Genomic DNA, 19,680 nt, shown 5'->3' with positions numbered 1-19,680 from the left:
TCCTTGAATTGTTTAATGATATTATGCACTGTCAAGGGAGAAATATGCAAATCCCTTCCAATCTTTCTTTGAGGTACATTGTTTTCAAACATTTCAATAATTTTCTCACACATTTGTTGACAAACTGGAGATCCTCTGATCATCTTTGCTCATCAAAGACTTAGCCTTTCCCGGATGCTGCTTTTGTACCGAACCATGATTACAATCACCTGTTTGGAATCACATCATTATTTAGTTTTTTCACCTCATTACTAGCCCTAAATAGTTTGTTAACCAAATTGTGTGTTGCAGGCCTGAAATGCAGGAATGGAGGTATATTAACAAATGAAATGAAGTTGAGCAGATAAAACATGAAATATCTTGGGTTCAAACTGTCTGCAATCAAATAAAAGTAAATGTAAGGAACACTGTGTTTTTATTTTATTTGCATTTTCCATACTGTCCCAACTTTTCTGATTTGGGGTTGTACAACTTTGAAAAGTTTTCATTAGGATAAAATTAGCTTTTGCAACATTGTAGTTTAATTTTGGCCTAAGTGTCTTTAATTTCTCAGAGTTTTAAAATGTATATATATTCAGATTGGCTTTTTACAGTGGACATTGTCTTAAACCAACTTTACAGATACCAGGACCAAACACCCCAGATGAGCAAGCCTAGGGCAACAGTGGCAAGTTATAACCTCCTAAAAATTACAAGGAGGAAACCTTAAAAGGAACCTGATTCTGAAGATGAACCCATCCTCTTTGGGTGACCTATAGAGTTTAATTTGGATGAATTAAAATTAGATTAAATAAGCTACATATGTAAAATTAAATATTTCCAACAAAATCTATAACAAGTGAAACATCATTTACAAACCCCATTTCCAGAAAAGTTGGAACACCAGCAATGCAGTAAAAAACAAAATCTAAAATTTATTAATTTACCTTTATTTAAAAGTCGAAAAGACAAACAAGTTTTTAAATGTTTTCACTAAAAAATTTAATTCTGTTTGTTAAATATAAACAGATTTACAAATTGATGCTTGCAACACACTACAAAAGTTGGGACAGAGGCATGTTTAGCATTGGGTCACATGTAATCATTTGGGAATTGAAGATTATAATTGTTGCAGTTTTGCAAGTTGAATTTTTGACAATTCTTGCTGTATTCAAGACTTGAGTTGTTTAACAGTACATGCCGTCATCTGATTCTCCTCCTAATGATGCGTCACACAGTTTAGTAAGAGACAGATCTGGACTGCAGGCAGACCGGTCAAGCACACACACTCTACAAAGCCATGCTGTTGTAACTCAGCCAATATACGCCTCCACATTAATGGTATTTTCACACATATGTACATCACTCATGCTATCACAGATGGTATTCTCGGGTTTAAAGGTGTTCTTGGGCTCATATGTGCCTTTTATTTTCTAAATATTATATGCATCCAAACATAGCTTTGATGTTTAAATGCTTGTAAGCACATTTTATTTTGTTCAGATTTGTGCTTGATTTGTAGCGGAGGAGTTTGGCATGGGGTGTAGGCACTGAAAACATACTGAGTGCCCAACACGCTGTGTGCTCAACTTCACTTTTATTAATTTTAGAGAACATTGTGAAATTTGTGGATCCATAAATGTTTTCACTTGCAAGTTATCGAACTGGTTGAAGTGTAATTTTCTTGCTGAAAACCTTGTGACGCTCTTTCACCTTGAGCATGATTCTTCTGTGTGTTTCTAATCTTCTTCACCAATTATGAAGTCTTTTATAATGAAACAGATGCAATTTGTAGCGTTAATATGTAACACTGATTTTTAATAAATACTTACTTTTTTTATATTACACTAATAAAAAGCACAGAATAAAAACTGTGACTGTGTACATTTCAAATAGTTATTAGTAATAAATAACAATAAAAAAGTTATAGAATACTTGTTTGTTTCAGCCTACAGTTGCAATCACAATTAGATTAGCAACATTAACAAACTTTTAGCTGTTTGCAATAAACAATGAACAATTTAATAGGTCTAATAACTAATAACTAATGCCTAGTTCACACTACACGATTTTTGCCTTGATTTTCGCTCGCCGACTGGTCGGCGCTAGATTTGCTGGCTCGGGAGCAACTCGGCGTTCGCTCGGCGATCGAAACTCGGCTCTCAATCGCTATGTGTGACTGAAGTTATATATCTAGCATGTCAAATATCTGGATCTGAGTCACCCAACTGGCAATGAGTGCTATGTCGAACAGCCAGTGAGAATGCAAGATACGGTTGGGGGGAAACGCAGGGGAGGACTTGTAAAAAGGTGGGGCAGGGGCATAATATAGTTTATATCAGAATACATTGGCACACACAAAAGTTTTACAGTATTTCTGACCCTATACAAAACATAACATCAATGCTTCATTGCAAAAAAAATATTTATTAACCTCCAACTCACTAAAGAACAATCTATGCTTTCATTTATTTATTCTCCTTGATTTTACGCTGCACATCAGCACACAAACTTTCATTGCTCACTACTTGTTGACGTGCATTTCTGGACATAGTATCATTAAACCTTTCGTCACTTCTCGCGTTTGTTTTCGTGACAGAACGTAGTTTGGGAGACCAGAGAAGCTCGCCTGCGATTCCAGTTGGTGATCGACCGTGTAGTGTGAACCCCCTATCGCCGATCAGTCGTGTAGTGTGAAAGCCACACCGACTTGAAAGACTCCCGATTACAAGAGATCCAGTCGTGTAGTGTGAACTGTACAGAGACTTGACGACTTGGAAAGTCGTGTAGTGTGAACTTGGCATAATATTGTGTTGTGTTTTTTTTTTTTTTATTTAACACAAAATGTAACTTTTAATGACTCCAGTTTCAGAATTATTCAATCACTGAACAGAATCCCTCATAAGAGCACACATTTGCAAATCAGGTGTGTTTGGGATGTACATTTACATTTTTGGCATTTAGCAGACGCTTTTATTTAAAGCAACTTACAGTCCAAGCAATTGAGGGTTAAGGGCTTTGCTCAAGGGCCCAACAATGGCAACCTAGCAGTGGTGGGGTTTTAACCAGCGACCCTCTGCTTACTAGTCCAGTACCCTAACCGGTATAAAACACATAAAGTACCTGAACTGACTAGGGGTTTGCTGACTCTGACGTTTGATTGCGTATTATGAATATGGCAAGCCAAGTGAGTTGGCCAAAAAGTTAAGAGTAGAGATAATTGTTTTGAACAAACCAGGAATAGGATGCAAAAAGAAAACAGAAGCACTGGAACACTTGCTACACTGGCTGTATATGGCTGAATGCTGTTACCAAGACCCTTACAGCATAAAACTAAGAGTTTTTTGCAGTTACTTTAATGTTATTAAAGTAATTTAAATACAAATGCACCAACCACCAACCCAGGTGGCGCAGCGGGATATTTAGCTAGCGCACCAGTGCTTAGGTTCTGAACACCCCAGTTTGAATGTCAGCTCTGCTACCGGTCGGCTGGGCGCCTTCTAGCGAGCACAATTAGCAGTGCCTGCAGCAGACAAAATTGGCCATCGAGTCTGCTGGGTGTGAAAAGACCGGACTAAGTGGGTCTTCAAACGCTGTGCAAGGACCCTGGTAAGCAAACCGCGGTGCCTGTGCAGAAGTGAAGGAGCCTCATGTGCGAGTCCACCAAGGCACCAGTGAAAAAGAATGGATTGAGGGACTGCGCACGCGTTGGAGAAGGCAATCAGGGATCCCCAGGAGCGGAAGACTAATTGGCTATGCTAAATCGGGAGAAAAATAGAGAAAAAGCACAAATAAATAGAATAAAATGCACCAACCATATTCACTGGTCAGCCATAACATTAAAACCACCTCCTTGTTTCTACACTCACTGTCCATTTTATCAGCTCCACTTATCATATAGGAGCACTTTGTAGTTCTACAATTACTGACTGTAGTCCATCTATTTCTCTACATACTTTTTTTAGCCTGCTTTCACCCTGTTCTTCAATGGTCAGGACCACTACAGAGCAGGTATTATTTAGGTGGTGGATGATTCTTAGCACTGCAGTGGTGGTGGTGTGTTAGTGTGTGTTGTGCTGGTATGAGTGGATCATACACAGCAGTGCTGCTGGAGTTTTTAAATACTGTGTCCTTTCACTGTCCACTCTATTAGACATGGCTGGATTACTGACCGGGCCAGTGGGGCCAGCGCCCAGGGGCCCTTGAGGTCAGGGGGCCCCGGGGGGGGCCCTGGCCCAAAACATTTTGCGATGCCTATCAACATTTATGATACAATATATTTTTATTTCCGAGGGCCCTCCATTTTAAGGATCCTCTGACTATTAGGGACTTTGACCCCAGGGCCTCTTGGGGGCCCTAGCCATGCTTTTGGGGCCCCTAGCCATGCAACTCTTTGCCCAGGGGCCCAGACTATCCTTAATCCGTCCTTGCTATTAGACACTCCTACCTAGTTGGTCTACCTTGTCGATGTAAAGTCAGAGACGATCGCTCATCTATTGCTGCTGTTTGAGTTGGTCATTTTCTAGACCTTCATCAGTGGTCACAGGACGCTGCGCATGGGCGCTGTTGGCTGGATATGTTTTCGGTTGGTGGACTATTCTCAGTCCAGCAGTGACAGCGAGGTGTTTCAAAACTCCATCAGCTCTGCTGTGTCTTATCCACTCGTACCAGCACAACACACACTAACACACCACCACCATGTCAGTGTCACTGCAGTGCTGAGAGTGATCCACCACCCAAATAATACCTATATAATACCTGGTCCTGGAAGAGTCCTGGCCATTGAGGAACAGCATGAAAGGGGGCTAACAGAGCATGCAGAGAAACAAATGGACTACAGTCAGTAATTGTAGAACTACAAAGTGCTTCTATAGGGTAATTGGATCTGATAAAATTGACAATTTGTGTAGAAACAAGGATGTGGTTCTAATGTTATGGCTGACCGGTGTATGTGTGTATATATATATATATATATATATATATATACAGTATATATATATATATATATATATATATATATATATACAGTGTATCACAAAAGTGAGTACACCCCTCACATTTCTGCAGATATTTAAGTATATCTTTTCATGGGACAACACTGACAAAATTACACTTTGACACAATGAAAAGTAGTCTGTGTGCAGCTTATATAACAGTGTAAATTTATTCTTCCCTCAAAATAACTCAATATACAGCCATTAATGTCTAAACCACCGGCAACAAAAGTGAGTACACCCCTAAGAGACTACACCCCTAAATGTCCAAATTGAGCACTGCTTGTCATTTTCCCTCCAAAATGTCATGTGACTCGTTAGTGTTACTAGGTCTCAGGTGTGCATAGGGAGCAGGTGTGTTCAATTTAGTAGTACAGCTCTCACACTCTCTCATACTGGTCACTGAAAGTTCCAACATGGCACCTCATGGCAAAGAACTCTCTGAGGATCTTAAAAGACGAATTGTTGCGCTACATGAAGATGGCCAAGGCTACAAGAAGATTGCCAACACCCTGAAACTGAGCTGCAGCACAGTGGCCAAGATCATCCAGCGTTTTAAAAGAGCAGGGTCCACTCAGAACAGACCTCGCGTTGGTCGTCCAAAGAAGCTGAGTGCACATGCTCAGCGTCACAACCAACTGCTGTCTTTGAAAGATAGGCGCAGGAGTGCTGTCAGCATTGCTGCAGAGATTGAAAAGGTGGGGGGTCAGCCTGTCAGTGCTCAGACCATACGCCGCACACTACATCAAATTGGTCTGCATGGCTGTCACCCCAGAAGGAAGCCTCTTCTGAAGTCTCTACACAAGAAAGCCTGCAAACAGTTTGCTGAAGACATGTCAACAAAGGACATGGATTACTGGAACCATGTCCTATGGTCTGATGAGACCAAGATTAATTTGTTTGGTTCAGATGGTCTCAAGCATGTGTGGCGGCAATCAGGTGAGGAGTACAAAGATAAGTGTGTCATGCCTACAGTCAAGCATGGTGGTGGGAATGCCATGGTCTGGGGCTGCATGAGTGCAGCAGGTGTTGGGGAGTTACATTTCATTGAGGGACACATGAACTCCAATATGTACTGTGAAATACTGAAGCAGAGCATGATCCCCTCCCTCCGGAAACTGGGTTGCAGGGCAGTGTTTCAGCATGATAATGACCCCAAACACACCTCTAAGACGACCACTGCTTTATTGAAGAGGCTGAGGGTAAAGGTGATGGACTGGCCAAGCATGTCTCCAGACCTAAACCCAATAGAACATCTTTGGGGCATCCTCAAGCGGAAGGTGGAGGAGCGCAAAGTCTCGAATATCCGCCAGCTCCGTGATGTCATCATGGAGGAGTGGAAAAGCATTCCAGTGGCAACCTGTGAAGCTCTGGTAAACTCCATGCCCAGGAGAGTTAAGGCAGTTCTGGGAAATAATGGTGGCCACACAAAATATTGACACTTCAGGAACTTTCACTAAGGGGTGTACTCACTTTTGTTGCTGGTGGTTTAGACATTAATGGCTGTATATTGAGTTATTTTGAGGGAAGAATAAATTTACACTGTTATATAAGCTGCACACAGACTACTTTTCATTGTGTCAAAGTGTCATTTTGTCAGTGTTGTCCCATGAAAAGATATACTTAAATATCTGCAGAAATGTGAGGGGTGTACTCACTTTTGTGATACACTGTATATATACAGTGTATCACAAAAGTGAATACACCCCTCACATTTCTGCAGATATTTAAGTATATCTTTTCATGGGACAACACTGACAAAATGACACTTTGACACAATGAAAAGTACTCTGTGTGCAGCTTATATAACAGTGTAAATTTATTCTTCCCTCAAAATAACTCAATATACAGCCATTAATGTCTAAACCACCGGCAACAAAAGTGAGTACACCCCTAAGAGACTACACCCCTAAATGTCCAAATTGAGCACTGCTTGTCATTTTCCCTCCAAAATGTCATGTGATTTGTTAGTGTTACTAGGTCTCAGGTGTGCATAGGGAGCAGGTGTGTTCAATTTAGTAGTACAGCTCTCACACTCTCTCATACTGGTCACTGAAAGTTCCAACATGGCACCTCATGGCAAAGAACTCTCTAAGGATCTTAAAAGACGAATTGTTGCGCTACATGAAGATGGCCAAGGCTACAAGAAGATTGCCAACACCCTGAAACTGAGCTGCAGCACAGTGGCCAAGATCATCCAGCATTTTAAAAGAGCAGGGTCCACTCAGAACAGACCTCGCATTGGTCGTCCAAAGAAGCTGAGTGCACGTGCTCAGCATCACATCCAACTGCTGTCTTTGAAAGATAGGCGCAGGAGTGCTGTCAGCATTGCTGCAGAGATTGAAAAGGTGGGGGGTCAGCCTGTCAGTGCTCAGACCATACGCCGCACACTACATCAAATTGGTCTGCATGGCTGTCACCCCAGAAGGAAGCCTCTTCTGAAGTCTCTACACAAGAAAGCCAGCAAACAGTTTGCTGAAGACATGTCAACAAAGGACATGGATTACTGGAACCATGTCCTATGGTCTGATGAGACCAAGATTAATTTGTTTGGTTCAGATGGTCTCAAGCATGTGTGGCGGCAATCAGGTGAGGAGTACAAAGATAAGTGTGTCATGCCTACAGTCAAGCATGGTGGTGGGAATGCCATGGTCTGGGGCTGCATGAGTGCAGCAGGTGTTGGGGAGTTACATTTCATTGAGGGACACATGAACTCCAATATGCACTGTGAAATACTGAAGCAGAGCATGATCCCCTCCCTCTGGAAACTGGGTCGCAGGGCAGTGTTCCAGCATGATAATGACCCCAAACACACCTCTAAGACGACCACTGCTTTATTGAAGAGGCTGAGGGTAAAGGTGATGGACTGGCCAAGCATGTCTCCAGACCTAAACCCAATAGAACATCTTTGGGGCATCCTCAAGCGGAAGGTGGAGGAGCGCAAAGTCTCGAATATCCGCCAGCTCCGTGATGTCGTCATGGAGGAGTGGAAAAGCATTCCAGTGGCAACCTGTGAAGCTCTGGTAAACTCCATGCCCAGGAGAGTTAAGGCAGTTCTGGGAAATAATGGTGGCCACACAAAATATTGACACTTCAGGAACTTTCACTAAGGGGTGTACTCACTTTTGTTGCCGGTGGTTTAGACATTAATGGCTGTATATTGAGTTATTTTGAGGGAAGAATAAATTTACACTGTTATATAAGCTGCACACAGACTACTTTTCATTGTGTCAAAGTGTCATTTTGTCAGTGTTGTCCCATGAAAAGATATACTTAAATATCTGCAGAAATGTGAGGGGTGTACTCACTTTTGTGATACACTGTATATACAGTGTATCACAAAAGTGAGTACACCCCTTACATTTCTGCAAATATTTCATTATATCTTTTCATGGGACAACACTATAGACATGAAACTTGGATATAACTTAGAGTAGTCAGTGTACAGCTTGTATAGCAGTGTAGATTTACTGTCTTCTGAAAATAACTCAACACACAGCCATTAATGTCTAAATAACTGGCAACATAAGTGAGTACACCCCACAGTGAACATGTCTAAATTGTGCCCAAATGTGTCGTTGTCCCTCCCTGGTGTCATGTGTCAAGGTCCCAGGTGTAAATGGGGAGCAGGGCTGTTAAATTTGGTGTTTTGGGTACAATTCTCTCATACTGGCCACTGGATATTCAACATGGCACCTCATGGCAAAGAACTCTCTGAGGATGTGAGAAATAGAATTGTTGCTCTCCACAAAGATGGCCTGGGCTATAAGAAGATTGCTAACACCCTGAAACTGAGCTACAGCATGGTGGCCAAGGTCATACAGCGGTTTTCCAGGACAGGTTCCACTCGGAACAGGCTTCGCCAGGGTCGACCAAAGAAGTTGAGTCCACGTGTTCGGCGTCATATCCAGAGGTTGGCTTTAAAAAATAGACACATGAGTGCTGCCAGCATTGCTGCAGAGGTTGAAGACGTGGGAGGTCAGCCTGTCAGTGCTCAGACCATACACCGCACACTGCATCAACTCGGTCTGCATGGTCGTCATCCCAGAAGGAAGCTGACGCATAAGAAAGCCCGCAAACAGTTTGCTGAAGACAAGCAGTCCAAGAACATGGATTACTGGAATGCCCTGTGGTCTGACGAGACCAAGATAAACTTGTTTGGCTCAGATGGTGTCCAGCATGTGTGGCGGCGCCCTGGTGAGAAGTACCAAGACAACTGTATCTTGCCTACAGTCAAGCATGGTGGTGGTAGCATCATGGTCTTGGGCTGCATGAGTGTTGCTGGCACTGGGGAGCTGCAGTTCATTGAGGGAAACATGAATTCCAACATGTACTGTGACATTCTGAAACAGAGCATGATCCCCTCCCTTCGAAAACTGGGCCTCATGGCAGTTTTCCAACAGGATAACGACCCCAAACACAACCTCCAAGATGACAACTGCCTTGCTGAGGAAGCTGAAGGTAAAGGTGATGGACTAAACCCAATTGAGCACCTGTGGCGCATCCTCAAGTGGAAGGTTGAGGAGTTCAAGGTGTCTAACATCCACCAGCTCCGTGATGTCATCATGGAGGAGTGGAAGAGGATTCCAGTAGCAACCTGTGCAGCTCTGGTGAATTCCATGCCCAGGAGGGTTAAGGCAGTGCTGGATAATAATGGTGGTCACACAAAATATTGACACTTTGGGCACAATTTGGACATGTTCACTGTGGGGTGTACTCACTTATGTTGCCAGCCATTTAGACATTAATGGCTGTGTGTTGAGTTATTTTCAGAAGACAGTAAATCTACACTGCTATACAAGTTGTACACTGACTACTCTAAGTTATATCCAAGTTTCATGTCTATAGTGTTGTCCCATGAAAAGATATAATAAAATATTTGCAGAAATGTGAGGGGTGTACTCACTTTTGTGATACACTGTATATATATATATACAGTATATACGTATATATATATATATATATATATATATATATATATATATATATATATATATATATATATATATATATATATACAGTATATACACACAGTGTCCCTAAATGTTAAAATATTTTAATGGTTGTTATGGTTCTAATATATCAGGGATGTTAAATAAGAAAACAAAGTATGTACATTTAGTAATTACAAAATTATATAAGTATAAAATATGCTTTATCCATCTAATGCTAGCTAATTGTCTAACATTTTACTGGAAACAGAAAAGTGAAGGTGGAAAATATCCTGTTCATCCAGATGAAGGCACAGCTGAAACACAGCTGAGGTTACAATTTTGCTTACACGAGGAACACGTATGGCATGACATTTTTAGGATTTCAGTGTTTTCTAAAACTTAAAAAAACGTTTTTTCAGTGTTTTTTGACTGAATTGTATAAGCTGCAGTCTGACCATCTGATCGGTTTAAGAATTTTTAGAAATGTTGAATTATTCCTCAGATTGTATTGCTAATGCAATTTTAATCTGTTCTGCCTACCCATATGCACAATAGTGGATGCCCGGGCTGATTTGTTTTAGAAGAACATAAAATATTACAATTACAATAGTACAAATGACAGTTAACATCAATTGTTTAGAGAAACATTTGGCGAGGGGTCCTGTGATGGATTGGCATTATGTCTGGGGTCTGTTACTGCATTGCACTCAGTAATTCCGGAGGAAACCGGACCTGCTAGACATAAATGCACCTGATTTCCTTATTAAAGATGTGATTGGTCAGAAAAACCTCTTGCAATTTGGAGCAATCATGGTAAGTTCTAAAAGACAAAATGATTAACAACATAACAAACTGCTTAAACAACAACTGTAGGTAGAACTGTTGCCTCACAGCAAGAAGGTCCTGGGTTTGATTCCCAGGTGGAGCAGTCTGGGTCCTTTCTGTGTGGAGTTTGCATGTCCTCCCTGTGTCTGTGTTGGTTTCTCCAGTAGCTCTTGTGTCCTCCCGCAGTCCAAAGACATGCAAGTGAGGTGAATTGAAGATACAAAATTGTCAGTGATGGTGTTTAACAATAAGAACTGATAAATCTTGTGTAACCAGTATTTACCTGTCCCAGCATGAATGTAATGTGTAGCGAAAGTAAAACATGACATTAAAAAAACCTAATAAAATGACAACAATGCCTTGTTCAAGAGTCAGCAAGTGAAAAGTGCAACCATAAATCGTGCACAGTGTGCCACATAAGATTTGACATAATTTGACAAAATGTTAGCAGTCACTTAGGAGTGTTGCCTAAAACAAATTGTGTAATTAGTTAGGAACAAAATGATATAACAACAGTCAATGGAAACCAAAATCATGAACCCATGGAGGGCTGGACTCAAATTCATATTAAAAAACAAAGTAAAACATTGAAATCATAGGCTCATCCAATATCCGTAAATTTTATCACGGCAACTCATAATGTTACTCAGTACTGTGTATGGCCCCCACGTTCCTGTATGCACTCCCAGCAACATCTGGGCATGCTCCTGATGGGACTGCGGATGGTGTCCTGGGGGATGTCCTCCCATACCTGGATCAGGGCATCAGTGAGCTCCTGGACAGTCTGTGGCGTGACTTGGCGTGTCGGATGGTGTCGGATGCAGTGATACATAAAGTCCCAGAGGTTCTCAATTGGATTTAGGTCTGGGGAACGTGAGGGGCCAGTCAATGGCATCAATGCCTTCATCGTCCAGGGACTGCCTACACATTCTGGCCACAGGGCCAGCATAAGGTCTGAGGATTTCATCTCGGTACCTAACAGCATTCAGGGTACTGTTGGCTATCACGTGGAGGTTTGTGCGACCCTCCAAGGATATGCCATCCCAGACCATCACTGACCCACCACCAAACCGGTCATGCTGGATGATGCTGCAGGCAGCATAACGTTCAACAGGGCGTTTTCAGACTCTTTCACGTCTGTCACATGTGCTCTGTGAACCTGCTCTCATCTGTGAAGTGAACAGGGTGCCAATTTTGGTGTTCTCTGGTGAATGCCAATCGAGCTGCACGGTGCTGGGCTGTGAGTACAGGTCCCACTAGAGGACGACGGGCTCTCATGCCATCCTCATGGAGTCTGTTTCTGACAGTTTGTTCAGAAACATGTACACAAGTAGCCCACTGTAGGTCACTTTGTAGGGCTCTGGCAGTGCTCCTCCTGTTCCTCCTTGCACAAAGGAGCAGATACCGGTACTGCTGGTGGGTTGATGCCCTTCTACGGCCCTGTCCTGCTCTCCTCGTGTAACGGCTTGTGTCCTGGTATCTCCTCCATGCTCTTGAGACTGTGCTGGGAGACACAGCAAACCTTCTTGCGATAGCATGTATGTATGTGCCATCCTGAAGGAGCTGGACTACCTGTGCAACTTGAAAGGGCTGCAGGTACCATCTCATGCTACCAGTAGTGACACGGACACTAGCAAAATGCAAAACTAGAGAAGAATCAGTCAGGAAGGATAAGGAGAGAGTATTTGTCTGTGGCCACCACCTGCAAACAACCACCATTCCCTTTTGGGAGCACCTCTCTGGTGCACCTGTTGATACTTTCATTTGCACCAAAGCAGATGATCTTGATTCACAATCGCTTATGCTTCCTAACTGGGCAGATTGATATCCCTGAAGTTTAACTGACCTTGTGTTTTACTGTGATGATTAAGTGTTCTCTTCATCTTTGAGTAGTGTATATTACCACCTCAAAACACCAAAAGAACACCAAACTGCCCGGCTTCTAATTATTTTCTTAATAATAAAGTAATAATTGTGAAGTAGAAGCTACTAGTCCCAGCTCAATTCTGAATGTTTATTTACTTCCAGGGGAAAATGTCTATAAATTAAAATAAGTTAAAGACTATATACTTTGCTTGGTCAGTGGTTAGGGTACTGAACTAGTAGTAGACGAGTTGCCACTTTTTGCCCATGATTAAAGCGTCTGCTTAATGGTGTAAATGCAAATACTTTGCGGGACAAATATAAGAAAAAATTAATTTGATCAAAATATTTTCACTTTTCTATAAACATTACATTTCTTTATTCTTTATTTGCTTAAAATAATACACTTTGAATCATTTACAGTGGTTAAAAAGAATGACACCAGTTTCTTTCATAGTTACAAAAATTACTAGATGGCAAAAAATGAATAAGACAAAAATGATATTAATTTGCTTGTCACCACAATTAAAGGAATTAAAAATGTACATAAAATCAAAAAAATAATTAACCGTGTTATGTTGATTTTTCAGGATCAGAGGGAAAGAAGGAACACCCTGTGTCACTGAGTGATAAAGTCTCTCTGTACAAAGGGGACATCACCGAACTGGAGGTGGACGCCATTGTGAATGCTGGTAAGTGCTTGGCGTCTGTGTTCGCTGTAGCATTTAAGTCAGTGCTTTCAGCATTTCACTTTGATTTACCACACAATGAAAGCGTTGGAGTAACGTGCCGTGTATTGTGTTTTGCTGCCCTCTAGTGCTTGTAATGCTTTGTTATTCAGTTATGAACGTGGGCTATACATGCATGTGCTAATAGTGAATGTTATTGAGTAAAAATAGTGCTAATAATGAATGGTATTGAGTGAAAGTAGTGCTAATAGTAAATTGTATATAGTGATAATAGTGCTTATGGTATATAGTGAAACTAGTTCAAATAGAGCTTATGGTATATAGTGAAAATAGTGTTAATAGTGAATGGTATTGAGTGAAAGTAGTGCTAATAATGAATGGTATTGAGTGAAAATAGTGGTAATAGTGAATGGTATGGAGTGAAAATAGTGCTAATAATGAATGGTATTGAGTGGAAATAGTGTTAATAGTGAATGGTATTGAGTGAAAACAGTGCTAATAGTGAATGGTATTGAGTGAAAGTAGTGCTAATAGTAAATTGTATATAGTAAAAATAGTGCTTATGGTATATAGTGAAACTAGTGCAAATAGAGCTTATGGTATATAGTGAATATAGTGTTAATAGTGAGTGATATATAGTAACAATAGTGCTAATAGTGAATTGTTTATAGTGAAAATAGTGATAACAGTGAATAGTATATAGTAAAATTAGAGCTGATAATAAATGTTATTAAGTGAAAATAGTGCTAATAATGAATGATATATAGTGACAATAGTGCTAATAGTAAATGGTATTGAGTGACAATAGTGTCTACAGTGATTGGTTTATAGTGAAAGTAGTGCTATAGTGAATGGTATATAGTAAAAGTAGTGCTATAGTAAATGGTCTATAGCAAAGGAGGGCTGATAGTGAATGGTGTATAGCAGTGGTCCCCAACCACCGGGGTCATTACTTTATTATTTTAACATCATTATTATTATTTTAATTCCTTCCACCCCCGCCTGTCCGTGAAATTATATCCTATATGAAACCGGTCCATGGTGCAAAAAAGGTTGGGGACCGCTAGTGTATAGTGAAAGTAGTGCTATAGTGAATGGTATATAGTAAAAGTAGTGCTATAGTGAATGGTATATAGTGAAAGTAGTGCTGATAATGAATGGTATGTAGTGAAAGTAATGCTTATAGTGAATTGTATTGAATAAAACAGTGCTAATAGTGAACAGTGTATAGTAAAAGTAGCGTTAATAAAGAATGGTATATAGTGAAATAGTGCTAGTAGAATAGTATATAGTAAAAATGGTGCTTATAATAAATGGTATATAATGAAAGTAGTGCTAATAGTGAATGGTGTACAGTGAAAGTAGAGCTAATAGTGAATGTATATAGAGAATATAATGCTAATAGTGGATGGTATTGAGTGACAGTAGTGCTATTAGTGAATGTATATAGTGAAAGTAGTGCTGTGAAAGTAGTGCTAATAGTGAATGATATATAGTGAAAGCAGTGCTACTAGTAAATGGTATATAGTGAAAATAGTGCTAATAATGAATGGTTTATAGTGACAATAGTGCTAATAGTGAATGCTATATAGTAAAAGTAGTGGTAATAGTGAATGGTACAGTGGTGTTCAAAAAATAGCAGTGATTTTAAAAAGGCGAATAAAGCACAAAATCATTATAATACCTTTTATTTCCATAAATGCAAATGCACTGAAAATACTACACTTTCAATTCTAAATCAAAACATTAACAACATTTAGCCAGTTTGTGTTCATCCTTTACAGAAAATTAAGAAAAATGAATTTTAGGCTGTTCAAAAAAATAGCAGTGCAGCATTTTTCTTTAAAAACTCAAAAAATGTATGGATAAACTGAAAATGTTTGAGGTTTACTTTAAATTACTGAACAAATTTTTAGTGACATTACAATTGTTTCCGATATCTGTGTTGCATGGCGTCGACCAACTTCTGGCACCTCTGAACAGGTATTCCAGTCCAGGATGATTAGACGACATTCCACAGTTCTTCTGCATTTTTGGGTTTTGCCTCAAAAGAACGCGTTTCAGATATCAGCCCACAAGTTCTCTATGGGATAGAGGTCAGGGGATTGGGCTGGCCACTCTATTACCTCAATCTTGTTTGTCTGTAACCAAGATGTTTTGGGTCATTGTCATGTTGAAACACCCATTTTAAGGACATTTCTTCTTCGACATAGGGCAACATGATCTGCTCAAGTATTCTGATATATTTAAATTGATCCATGATCCCTCGTATGTGATAAATAGGCGTAACACCATGGTATGAAAAACATCCCCATATCATAATTTTGTACCACCGTGCTTTACTGTCTTCACAGTGTACTCTGGCTTGAATTCAGTGATCGATGGTCGTCTGACATACTGTCTACGGCCACTAGACCCAAAAAGAAAAAATTTTCTTTCACCAGTCCACAAAATGTTGAGCCATTTCTCTTTGGAACAGTCAATGTGTTCCTTGGCAAATTTGAACCCATTCAGGACACGTCTTTTTCTTAACAACGGGACTTTGCAAGGAGTTCTTGCTGGCAAATTGGCTTCACTTAATCATCTTCTGTACTCACTGGTAACTTCAGATGTTCCTAATTCTTTCTGGAGGTGATCATTGGCTGAGTATTTGCCATTTTGGCTATTCTTTGATCCATTTGAACAGTAGTTCCACGCTTCCTTCTGCATCTTTCAGGTTTTGGTTGTCACTTCAAGGCATTTGAGATCATTTTAGCTGAGCAGCCAATAATCTGCTGCACTTCTCTGTATGTTTTGTCCCTCTACTATCAACTTTTTAATCAAAGTACGCTGTTCATCACAATGTCTGGAACAACCCATTTTACCCAGTAATTCAGAAGGAAATGTGCTATGACCAACCTGTGCAACATTTGCCACCCTCCTAAATTAAATAAGGGCCAAAATTGACACGCGTTCTTCTGCAGAATGAATGATTTCACCAATTGAACTCCTCACTGCTATTACTTTGAACAACCCCCTTTCAATCAATGCTTCGATTACTCAGAATGAGTGGCATGCATGTGTTAATTGTTGGGTTTGTTTTGTTTTCATTACTCTACTACACTTTCAAGTAAATTTTTTGCTATGTAGAAATAGCATTTCTACTAAAAACAGTGATTTATCAGGTTAATGGTGTTGGACTGCTATTTTTTTGAACACCACTGTATATAGTGAAACTAGTGCTAATGTTGTATGGTGAAACTAGTGCTAATTGTGTGGTAGATATTGAAAACAGTGCTAATAATAAATGGTATATAGTGAAAACAGTGCTGGTAGTGAATGGTATTGAGAGAAAGTAGTGCCAATAGTGAATAGTATATAGTTAAAGTAATGCTAATAGTGAATGGTATATAGTTAAACTAGTGTATGGTGAAACTAGTTCTAATTGTGTGGCAGATATTGAAAATAGTGCCAATAGTGAATGGTAATTAGAAGTCTAAAATCAGAATATTGATAAGTGATTAGTTATATAATATTGTATGCACATTAGATTTAAGCATTATCATAGTACTAATTTATTCATTAATGTTTATTGTATATTTAATTAAAATAAAGGTATGCATAGGAGAGAAGAGGAATGAAAGTTAGCAGGGGTAAAACCGAGCATGTGTGTGAGTGAGAGGGAGGGTGGTGGAAAGGTGCTGTCAGCAGAAGTTAAAGTGGTGACAGTAGATGAGTTTAAATACTTGTGGTCGAGTGTACACAGTTTGGTAGAGACAAGAAGAGAGTGCAGGCAGTGTGGAGTGTTTACAAGATAGCAGCGAGACCTGCTATGTTGTATAGCTTGCAGGAGGTGGTATTGACAAAATAATACAGAAGAGGAAGCTGGAGGTGGCTGAGATAAAGATTTTTGTTGGGAGTGACGAGGATGGACAGATCGAAGAAGATTTGGAATTATTAAATGGACAGATCAGGTAGGAAGTTTTGGAGACAGGGAGAAAAGAATGAGATGGTTTTGGGGATGTGCAGAGGAGAGTTAAGCAATAGAACACGAGAGGGAGTGTGTTATCGCGAACTGTGATTTGGTCGCAGATCATTACAGCCGTGATGTTATTCGCGATAACACACGACCTCAAGTGTTCTATTGCTATTATACAACAGTTTTTACAAAATAAAGAAAGAAAATAAATCAAAGAAGCCCTGAATTTCATAATAAATATGCTTGAATATTGACAATACCTTCCGCCAAAAAGTAGTTCCACAACGAATGAGTTGCTGCTATGCAACAGTAAAAATTCCCTACCCTGCCTTAACACAGTAGGCTAAAAAAGATATATACAGTAGTTTAACACTACAAAATAACCAAAGTTCCAAAGTAGTTTGGAATAATAATAATAAGCGAATATGAATAAGCGAAGATAAAAGAAAAAGGAGAAAAAGCTAAAAATAAAATTAATTAGGAATTAAAAGATAGAATTTATTTATTTTTAGAGTTATTGCGTTATTTGTATATGTTAATATGCACACTTCCGTTCATTGTGCAGTTAGTTGTACTCAAGTAAAGGTACTATTACTTTAATGAATTTTTACTTAATTGGGAGTAAAGTTACTAGTCTAAAAATCTACTCAAGTAAAAAGTAACTCATTTAAAATGTACTCAGAGTAAACGTTACTAAGTTACTTTTTAAACAGGAGGGCATGTCTCTTCTGTGTAATGCAAACAGGACAAGTGGATATATCTCACAATAGTTGTTTTTAATTAAAATATAATAGAAAAAAACATGTTGATACAACATTTAAAACATTTAGGGATGTATAATGTGTAATTTTAGTCCCATAAAACGTTTTCAAACTGTATAACCACTAGTGATGTGTCGTAGAATGATTAGATTCTATTGAACGGCCCTTTAAACTGAAATAAAGGAGCCGAGTCGTGCTTCTGAGAGTCGTTATATATATACGGCTCTTTAAAAGGAACCGAGCTAAAAGATCCGACTCCCCATGGCAGAATTCACTGCAGCAGTTTCACTGACATGATTTTTTTAGCGTTTTTTTTTTACTCAGTAACGGATGTTATTTAAAATGTAGCGAATTACAATTCCTAATACAAAACATACTTAAGTAAAAGTACAATTACACAAAAAAACTACCCAATTACAGTAACGCGAGTAAATGTAATTCGTTACTTTCCACCTCTGCTGCTCTGTATGATGTGCATCGGCATCAAACAACTTGTCGTCACTGGCAACGCGTCAGCGGAGTAATACAGTTGTGGTGTGCCAAGGCCGTGCAGTTATCACAAATATCAGCACGGTTAGAACGCTTCTCAACCAATCAGATTGTAAGGTCGGAACTAACTGTTGTATAAATGAGAGTTATATTAGGAGAAAGGTGCTGGTGATGGAGCTGCCAGGCAGGAGGAGGAAAAGAAGGCCAAAAGAGGAGGTTTATGGATGTGGTAAAGTAGTACATGCAGGTGGTTGGACTGACAGAAGGATTTTCAGGACAGAGCAAGATGAAGAAGAATCATCCGCTGTGGTGACTACTAACAGGAGCAGTTGAAAGAAGAAGAAGTAAATGTTGTGACTAAATAATGATATTGGTTGAAAATTACAGTGTATTATTGCTGAGGATTGTGAGTGCTTGCTTGACCTACAAGGTTACGCTGCAGTATACATTTATGACGTTTTTTCTACAATTTTTTGTTACTCACTGAAACATTTGCTACAGGGTTTGCATTGCAAAGGCTTTACCTGAGATGAACAGCCAACTTCTCTATATTAATGTACTTTTATTTAGGAGAAACATATAGGAGAAGCCTGTATGGAATTGGGCAGCTCACACTCAAGTTCATCCTCTCTTTAAGGGAAGGACTGGCAACTATATTCATGAAAATGACATCTGAACTGTCTTGGAGAATGAGCTTTGCTTGCATAAACTTGTGCAGGTCATTTAGGTTTCGGTCTCTCATAAGTTTTAAATCAGGGTCACAGTCACTGTTCTGAAATCACCCCCCCCCCTTTACAGCACCCCAACATTTCAGTGGTCTTGATATTACGCCTGTCAGAAACAATGTAGAAAATGAGCTGCATTCATTTAATCAAACGACTTCTAAAGACTAAAAAGTAAATTGATCATTTTCTAAATTCTATTTTTACGTCAACTCTTCCATGTAAACACATCCTGGATGCTTTTTTTTTTTTTTTTGCATTTTTCCCAAATTTTCTCCCCAGTCTAGTCATATCCAATTACCTGATTGCATTACGCTTCCTCTCTACTGTAGCTGATCCCTACTTCTGATTGAGGAGAGCGAGACTTTTACACTTCCCCTCCGACATGTGCGCATTTTTTCATCTGCACGAGGCGAGTTCATATGTGGATCAGCTTTGTGTATGGAGAGCCACAGCCAGCAGAGGT

General features: G+C 39.7%; 1 protein-coding gene across 4 annotated transcripts in view; it reads left to right on the top strand.

Annotated features, from left to right (window-relative positions):
* The window catches only part of macrod2 (mono-ADP ribosylhydrolase 2), a 1,284,034-nt gene that overhangs the window by 13,688 nt on the left and 1,250,666 nt on the right, over window positions 1-19,680 (top strand). For all 4 annotated transcript variants that reach the window (XM_062994956.1, XM_062994957.1, XM_062994958.1 and 1 more), the window contains exon 3: window positions 13,186-13,287. In XM_062994956.1, the coding sequence (XP_062851026.1) occupies window positions 13,186-13,287 (102 nt within the window). The remainder of the gene's footprint in view (window positions 1-13,185; window positions 13,288-19,680) is intronic.

This window comes from Trichomycterus rosablanca, chromosome 5, assembly GCF_030014385.1.
Source record: "Trichomycterus rosablanca isolate fTriRos1 chromosome 5, fTriRos1.hap1, whole genome shotgun sequence".
Taxonomy (NCBI): domain Eukaryota; kingdom Metazoa; phylum Chordata; class Actinopteri; order Siluriformes; family Trichomycteridae; genus Trichomycterus; species Trichomycterus rosablanca.
This window is presented reverse-complemented; position numbering and strand designations above follow the sequence as displayed.